Source organism: Octopus bimaculoides, chromosome 4 (genome assembly GCF_001194135.2).
Source record: "Octopus bimaculoides isolate UCB-OBI-ISO-001 chromosome 4, ASM119413v2, whole genome shotgun sequence".
Taxonomy (NCBI): domain Eukaryota; kingdom Metazoa; phylum Mollusca; class Cephalopoda; order Octopoda; family Octopodidae; genus Octopus; species Octopus bimaculoides.
This window is the reverse complement of record NC_068984.1, coordinates 146964859-146974220: the sequence shown is the minus strand read 5'-3', so window position 1 is coordinate 146974220 and position 9362 is coordinate 146964859. Positions and strand designations below refer to the sequence as shown.

The following is a 9362-nucleotide window of genomic DNA, read 5'->3' as shown; positions in this document are numbered from 1 at the left end:
AGAGAGAGAGAGAGAGAGTGAAAGAGAGAGAGAGAGAGAAAGAGAGAGAGGGGGAGAGAGAGTAAACGAGCTGTTTTTATGGTGGAAAAGTGGAACAAGAGACAGAGAGAGAGAATAAGAAGTAAGCAAAGTGCGTCGTGGCCCTCACATACAGTTGCACGCACGCGCGCATACAGGCAAAGCACATGCTCACACACACACAAACACACACGCACGCACACACACAGTCACACATGACATTGATAAGCGCCAATACACGAAACTCTCGGCCCTTGAGTCACCTCCACCGATTTATGATAAAATGTATCTACCCGTGTGTTTGAGTTCTCTTGCGACCATGCTGGAGCTCCGTCTAAAAGAGTTTAGTCGAACAAATCCACCCCAGTATATATTTCTTTAAGCCTGGTACTTATTCTATCGTCCCTTATGCTGAACCGCTAAGTTACGGGCACGTAAATAAACCAAACCAGGTGGGAGTCAAACTTGAACACACACACACGGGCGCGTGGGTGGGATGGCAGTGTGGTAAGAAGATTACTTCCCAAACACATGGTTCCGAGTTCAGTTCTATAGCCTCAGGCCTACCAAAGCCTTGTGAATGGGTTTGGTAGACGGAAACTAAAAGAAGCCCGTCATATATACATATATATATATATATATGTATATGATATTTGTGTATCTGTGTTTATCCCCTACCATTTGCTTGCCCACAAATGTTGGTGTGTCTACGTCCCCGTAACTTAGTGATTCGGCAAAAAAGTCCGATAGAATAAGTACTATGCTTACAAAGAATAAGTCCTGGGGTCGATTTGTTCGACTAAAGATGGTGCTCCAGCATGACCGCAGTCAAATGGCTGAAACAAGTAATAGAATTAAAGAATGTAAACACATACATCCATACATGCACACATATAATATATATATATATATGTGTGTGAATGGATTTGGTATGTGTGTATGCATGTGTATGTGTATGTGTGCGTGTATGTGTGCGTGTACGTGTGTGTATGTATGTACATATGTGTGTGTGTGTGTGTATATACACATACACACACACACATATGTACACGTATACACATACATATATATCGTCAATTCAAATAAACAATCAGTTGAAAGAAACGAATAATAAAATTAATGGACAACCCGAGGACGTGCAGAGGAAATGTGTTTGCCTCAAGTTCGGTGAAAGGAGAGAGTTTGACGTTTCTAGCATAGCTCTTTGTCGGAAAGGGAAAAGTCCAAAGAAGGGAAGGAATTGGCTAACAGCACGTGTGTGCTTACATTATATATATATATATATATATATATAGATAGATAGATAGATAGATAGATAGATAGATAGATAGATAGATAGATAGATAGATAGACATGCATTTACAGGACAGGTTTCGCTCAGTTTCCGTCTACTAGATCCACTCACAAGGTTTTGGTCGGTTCAAGGCAGTAATAGAAAATATTTGCCCAAGGTGCCACGTAGTGGGACTGAACCCAGAACCGTGTGATTGAGAAACAAACTTCTTGCCATACACCCTTGCCTACATAATTCTAATTGAGACAAAGTCAACATGAGAAGGTGCGAGGTAGGAAAGAAACCGGTAAAGGTGGTGGTGGTGGTGGTGGTGGTGGAGCATAGCAAGTGTATATGTAGAAAAAAGGAAAACAAAGTAAAAAGTGATTGCATGACTAGACCAGTTTTACCCCTCAATGGACGAAACCCGCAGCGTTTGCGGTGATGTGTGTGTATGTGTATGTGTATGTGTGTGCGCGCGCGCGTATGTGTAAGCCTGCTTATATAATATATGCGTATATATATATGTGTGTGTGTGTATCATTATATACGAACCGGCTTCTATATGTTGGTGTGTGTTGTCCAACAGTGATAGGGGAAACACAGAGATAAGCAAATCAGACAGATATGTCGGTCGCTAAGTAGTTGTGTTATTTTATCTTTTTCTACCTGTTTCGCTTGCTCTCCTTCTACCTCCACATGTGTCTCTATCCAGCGGTACTCAGGTTCATAAAACACATCTCTCGGCAACCACAGAGAACAAATGATACCAACGGCCAAGAGATAATCTGGCTGTTTCGTCCAATCACAGGTCCACACTGATCCACGAGACTCGAACAGACTTAAGACTTTCCAATAGTGGCGACACCGACGCTTGATTATTTATCTATTTATTTATTTATTTATATTATTATTATTATTATTATTATTATTATTATTATTATTATTATTATTATCATTATTATTATTATTATTATTTACTTTTAATCTGCATTTTTGTTACAGTCACTCACCGAGACACACCCAGCGTCCTAGGGCGAGCGAAGGAGAAGAGATGTCACAGTATGACTGAAAGCTTAAGGTGAAGGGCTGACAGAATCGTTCGCACGCCGGGCGAAATGCTTAACAGTATTTCGTCTGCCACTAGGTTCAGAATTCAAATTCGGCCGAGGTGGACTTTGCCTTTCATCCTTCCGGGGTTGATAAATTAATCAAATTCACTCATAACACATTAATCGGCCCAGGGCTATAGTGGAATACACTTGCCCAAGGTGCTGTGCAGTGGGACTGAACTGGAAACCACATGGCTGCGAAGTGAGTTTCTTTACTACACCAGCTGATTATCTTTTTACCTTCTTTCCCATCGGTCTCAAAGAACCACGTGAAATTCCCTGACCACTTCATTAACCAATAAAAAAACATGGCGTCCTTTTTGACGGAAGAACACACTTTCTTCTTTTACTTTTTTTTTCTTTTTCTTTTTCTTTTTTAATTTTTTTCGTAAGTCATACATTTTCAGATTCGAAATTCGAAACAAAACCTCAAATTTTAATGGCTTAATCATTGGCAGAAATCTACATATCTGCAGGAATCTAAGTATTCTCATAAAACTTTACTAGCAACTGGAAACATTTATGAAATTGATCGATTTCTCGTTGATCTGAAAATGGCAAATGAAGAGACACCCTGAAAAATTTGCTACGCATAGATCTACGCATGTGATTTGTCAAATGTGACACCCGTCAGAGCATCGGCAGAGCATCGGCAGAGGGAAATGCCGCCTTTTCCTGAGTAATATCCGAGTGTTGCAGCATTTATCAAGTAATTGCTATATTTCATACATTTGAAACAGTCCAATGCAGAGAATTAAATAAATAACATAACATATAATAAATGATGTAATACAAATAATGTAATCGAGAAGAGACAATATACGGAACAATACATTATATGTTTGTTTAATCATTGGTTGAGCAGAGTGATGCTGTGAAAGTATATTGGATCCGTTACCTGGAGATTTTTGGATCGAGACGATGTTCTCCTTAGCTATAGATAACCGAGTTCCCTACAAATAGACCATAAACATGTGCATAGACCTATAGGGGTAGATACTAATTATATTATGCCATAGATATTTTTATAGGGTCAAGAAGTCAGCCTCTCATAGAAGTACAAAACGCTTGTAGTGGGCAGAGACAACAGGAATTTTACACTGATTAAATTGGATATAAATATTCGGAAGACAGGATACAAATTGTTGTGGTTAAAAGATTTGTTTCTCAACCACGTGGTTCTGGATTCAATCCGACTGTGCAACATGTAGGAGACGAATCTAATACAATTACCTGATCAATGGCTTCTGAATGAGATTTGGTGACAAAGTGTGCGGAAGTATGTCGTATGTGCGAGTGTGTGAATATCAACGGAAGACAACAAATTGGCCAGAAAACTAACAAATTGATGCGTAGAACAAAAGATACCATGTGGTGGTATTTTTTTTCATCCAAGTTGCACAGACTCTACCATGTTAGTCTTGCCCTCGGACATGTAATGAACTAATGATTGTTTCGCTCGTTAGCAACCTAAAACTAACGACGCTATTGTTCAGAAAATGCACGATATAATAAATAAATAAATAATCTAATTCCCATCATGGTTTGAACTTGTAAAGGGGTGGGTAGCGTAATGCACCTGGAGGTTTTTACGTTGCTGCTCTACCATTTTTACGTCTTCGGTGAACTTTACGTCTTCGATCACTTAATTATTGATTTCAAACACTGGTGGCCTTAAACCAGCAAACTTTGCAGAGATCGGATGGTCGATTAGGTCAACTTTAGCATATATATCGATCTCAAAAGGATGTAAAATGCAAAGTCTGCAACAGCAGAGTTTGAACTTAAAACGTTATGGGAAATCGCTAAATATTATTAGAACGAGAATGGAACCAGTCTGACGATGAACCGTTCACAACAACAACCAGTGCTACACAATACTGTCATGGCTTAATCCTTAAAATTTAAGTTGTTTTAAACTGAAATTTCGTTTTGGATAGAAAACTAGCAAGATGTTATGGATAATAATAAAATATTGGACAGGAGGAGAACAAAGGAACAGACAGAAAAGATACAAACAGAAACAGCAAAACGCACACACAAGGGACGTGGACAGAGTCTATCATCAGTTATCGACGAAGAAATCATCGCAATTGCGACACGTTTCGATATAATTGTTCAGTCTGACGATGTCATTAACCTAAGTGGCTGGGATGTAAAAGAGCGGAAAATAAAGGACGAACACGAACAGAAAATGAAAGACCAGTAAAGAAGAAGAAGAAAAGACAAGGCCTTTAGTCCGGACGAAGGGCGAATGATGAGAAGAATGGGAAAATAAAACGAAAAGACAATAATAGATTGTTAGACAGACGTTCATTGATATCTAGGTTACTGGCTTAGATTGGAGGATAAGGTCGACTATTTGAGTGCAAACTATAAATACAAGCTGCTGAGTGCTTTGAGTTAAGTACACATTTGAAGGATTAAGGATTATATTTTATATATAATCCTTTATAGTTATAATTGTTTCAAATTTTGGCACAAAGCCAGTAATTTTAAAGAGAGAGTGTTTGTCGATTATATCCACTCCAGTGCTTGACTAGGCCATATTTTATGTACAAGCACGGAGAGAAAAGGCAAACCACGGCTGAATTTGAACTTATGACGTAATGAGTCAGAAGAAATGTCGCTCGATTCTACAAGCTTGTAGCCTTTTTTTTTCATAATTACAAACGAAAAAGAAAATATAGACTAATTAATTGGGTCCCACTACTTTCTGAGCTCCCTGCATCGTTTCTCTAAATCCAGACTTCGATTTACACTGGATCGATGTAACTTCTCATTTTTTTTTCTTTTAGATAAGTGCCAAGCGTGCATGCACTGAATTTCGTTGGATATACAGCTTTCTTTTAAAAACATGTTATAATGGCTAATTAGAAATTCTATTTATACACGGGCTGAGTCGTAAATAATATATGAAAAAAGGAAAGAAAAGTAGGAAAAAAAGAAAGATTGCTCCAGCAGGGTCATACACTTATCTTGTGGGAGGAATCAGTCAATAAATAAATTCAAATTTTGGCGTAAGGCCACTCAATCCAAGAGAAAGGATGTAACATATTATAATATGGTATCTTACTGTATCGAAGAATACTGCAGGGACAAAAGGCAAAGCACTGACCTCAGTGGAATTCGAACTCACAACGTTTAAGGCAGTAAATATAATAGAACAGCGCGTGATATTCTTATCTCGACCAAAACTGATTGCAGTAAATATATTTTTTTCTTTTTCCCTTCGTCTCAAACCTTCAAAGATTGCTTATGCGTGTTGGCATGCCGCAGGCGTGGCAGTGTGCGTAAGAAGTTTGCTTTGCAGCCACGCGGTTTCCAGTTCCCTCCCACTGCATGGCAACTGGGGCGAGTAAATTTGGTAGACGGGAATTGTGCGGAAGCCTGTCGTGTGTATGTGTGCGCGCGTCTGTATTCGCGTGTCACCCCTCCCAACCGCTTGAAAACCCGGTGATGCTTTGTTTACGTCCCTTTAATTTAGTGGTTTGGCAAGAGAGATCATCGGGATAAGTACCACATTTTAAAAAGAAAACATAAGTACTGAGGTTGATTTGTTCGACTAAAACCTTTCAAAGCGTTGCCCCAGCATGGCCGCAATCCAATTATTGAAACAATTCAATGATAAAAGAAGAGTGTGTGTATGTGTGAGCGTGGAGAAAAAAGAGAGAGGGGGAGGGGACAGAGAAAGAGAGAGAGAGAGAGAGAGAGAGAGAGAGAGAGAGAGAGAGAGAGAGAGAGAGAGAGAGAGAGAGAGAGAGAGAAAGAGAGGGAGAGAGAAAGAGAGAGAGAGAAACAAAGGTTGTAACGCATTGAACTTCATTCAACACAGTCTGCCAGTCGAAACGTATTTGAATATAAGCATGTATATAAGCATGTATTGCGTGTATATATGACATGTGTATGTATGTATGTGTGTATGTATGTGTTTGGGTATGTATGTTTGTGTGGTTTTATATTCAAAATTCCTCCCGAAAAGAAATCGCTGAGATGAAGGGTTCAGGTTATGTATTCGCATACGAATGTAAGGGGACATAAATGAATGTCCGTGTCTGTGGGGTTGTGCATGTCTGCGCAAGTATTTGTAGTAGAGATCTGTATGCTTCATTTTATGTACGTATACTCTATAATGATATATAGTCGCACGTCTAGACATGTGCAGAGTTTGTATATAAGTTTGTATGTATTTACGTCTGTACAAATGTGTAGGCTTTAACCCAAAAGTGATTCTGTGTATATTTTCATTCCAGGAAAACTCACATGGAGAATCTTTGGAATGTCTTACAAATCTTCTCTGTTCACTCACGAGTCCATTTACATTGTTTTTGTTTGGGTTTTTTCCTTGGAAAACGTCATAATTTCTCGGCTTTTACGCAGACCTGTTGTTACATAACTCAGCGTAGCTTAATAACTGGTACAAGTGGGAAGATATAGCCAGGAGAAAAGAGCCGAAGATTCCGCATAGACAAGACATCCTTTCTGCTGGACAACAGAACACTGAATGGTGTTTGTTCCCTGCCCCAGAAAACAACTCCAAGCCTATTATACGTTGCACGAGAACATTGTTTTTATTGAACCAGTTTATTAAGAATGTATCCAACAGTATTTTTAATGGTGTGGATTCATTTTGGTTTTGGATGTATCTCTGATTATGACTGCCAGGACAATCCTTTCTGCTTAAAGATTTGTAATTAGTTTTGGCAAGAGTATCATGTCTCGTGGGAATGTAGTACTTTTGTGGATCTTTTCTGCCAGCTGCTGATAATGTGGTTGAGTTTTTCCACACTGGCAAAGTACAATCAACATTACCTACAACAACGCGTAGCTTAGGAGGCATCATTATTCCTTTACTGATTAGGTACTTACAAGCTATCACGTGTTCCTGAGCAGCCAAGGGATATCCTTCTGGTGACAATGTATCTGTCACAGGTCCAGGAAAGGCTACTCTTCCACTCAGTGTTGCTGATGTCTCGTCTAGCTCGTGGGATACAGCGATATGGTAGGCGAGAGTTTCTCCCCAAAATCTCTGTTGAACTAGGTTAGTCCAGCTATTTATGGGTCACGCAAACACCTCTGCCCTCAAATTACCCAATTCACAAACACCTCTAACGTTCCGTAGGTGTTCTCTGGGTGATTAGATTCGGTACCCCAAAGCTGTTTATACAGACCACATAACCTTGCTTCCATCCCTCTGTTTAACCAAATATCCAAGTTTGTGTCAGATGTTGATACAACCAGCAGTATTGGGATATATTAGTCTTATAGAAACTTGACGGATGTGACTTCCATACCTTTAGAAATCGAAGGAAATCTCTAGCTTTAAACGCAATGCCAATAATTGAAACATTCTCGTAAACTTTGTGATATTTGCCGCATTCTTTATTGGAGTTAGAAGAAATGTAACATATCAGCCAGTGATATGTGTACGTCCTTCGTTTAGTCAACAGTCTTTCCTCTAATCACTACCAAATTACGAACTCTGAATCTAGCCAAACACCATTCCTACCTTCCTGGGAATGGTGTCACCAGTTCTGTCTCCTTCTGCCATTACTATTACCTGAATTTAACTTCAGGTCCTCGTAAAATCAAAGTGTGACCGACATGAACCTTTCTCCCGTCGGCAGATCCGGAAATGTAGCTACAACATTTCTTAATCAAAGGTTCCAGTTACCAAAATAGAAAGCGGTATCGATTAACTGTTGGCCTTGAAATATTCCTTCGATAAGCTAAAGCTACTTGCGATTAAGTTAGCTGCATTGATTTTTAATGATAACTTTGTGGATCATGTTGTTTGTCAGGTTTTTTAAAAGCATCAACAATGGCACGTGGCCCCTTGGCAAGGCACATTGTCTCTAACATGTATGTATGTATGTATGTATGTATGTATGTGTATGTATGTGTTTATGTGTGTGTATGTATGTATGTGTGGATGAATGAATATGTATGTATATGTGAGGATGTATAATGTATGTTTGTATGTATGTGTGTGTATGTATGTGTGTGTATGTATGTACGTACGTGTGGATGGATGAATGGGTGTGTATGTATATGTGGGGATGTATAATGTATGTTTGTATGTATGAATGGATAAATGGCTTAGTATTACGCGTGTATGTATCTAAATAGGTATGTGTTTGTGTGTGCCTCTAATTATATAATTATATATATATGTACATATATAAGGATATATAAAAGTGCATCTGTGTGTGTGTGTGTGTATGTGTGTGTGTGTGTGTTTGTGTATGTACTTTTGAGCATTTTTTTTGTTTTTGTTCTTGTTTTTCTAAGGTATTCTGATTGTTAGAATATAGACATATGCATTTGAAGAGAAACGTGTATATGTGTATATGTGCTTGTGTGTGTGTATATAGGTCGGTGCTACAATCCATACGAAAGCTTCAGTACAATCTCTGTCCAAAGAATGTCACTCAAAAGCTTGGGTCAAAGTTAAGACCTTGTCAGACACTGAGTTACGATGACACAACCTGGGGATTACAATAAGGGTTCACGTGTCTGCGAAACACTCAACCACTTACACGTTGATTAAAACATCAGGTAATTCAGGTGATCAACTAACTGAATGGTCGTCGTCGATACCGGTGGAGATCCATACCTTTCTACATCTATGTACGAATGAATGTTTCTCTGAAGTCTCTTATCTTTTACTTATTTCCCTCATTGGATTGCGGCCATGCTGGGGCACAACCTCGAAAGGTTTTAGTCAAGTTTTTATTCTTATAAGCCTGATACTTATTCTATCGGTTCTCCTTTGCCGAACTGCTAAGTTACGGGGACGGAAACAAACCAACACTCGTTGTCAAGTGATGATGGTATAGAACAAACACAACACAGACACACACAGATAGATGTTCATACATTCATACATAATTTTAAATTCGGGTTAACACCTTTTTACGTACACATACATACATATATATGTATATATACGTATATAT

The 9362-nt window shown here is 38.8% G+C and overlaps 1 protein-coding gene across 6 annotated transcripts in view; it reads right to left on the bottom strand.

Moving 5' to 3' along the window:
* Positions 1 to 9362, bottom strand: part of LOC106884251 (RNA-binding protein 24-A) — a 121315-nt gene that overhangs the window by 108364 nt on the left and 3589 nt on the right. For 2 of the 6 annotated variants that reach the window (XM_052967608.1, XM_052967609.1), the window contains exon 1: positions 3637 to 3789. The exons of 3 other annotated variants lie outside the window; for them this stretch is intronic. In XM_052967608.1, coding sequence (XP_052823568.1) covers positions 3637 to 3774 — 138 coding nt within the window. In that variant the 5' untranslated portion in view covers positions 3775 to 3789. Of the gene's footprint in view, positions 1 to 3636; positions 3790 to 5479; positions 5657 to 9362 lie in introns of those variants that run through there. One more of the 6 variants, XM_052967611.1, reaches the window with a different exon arrangement.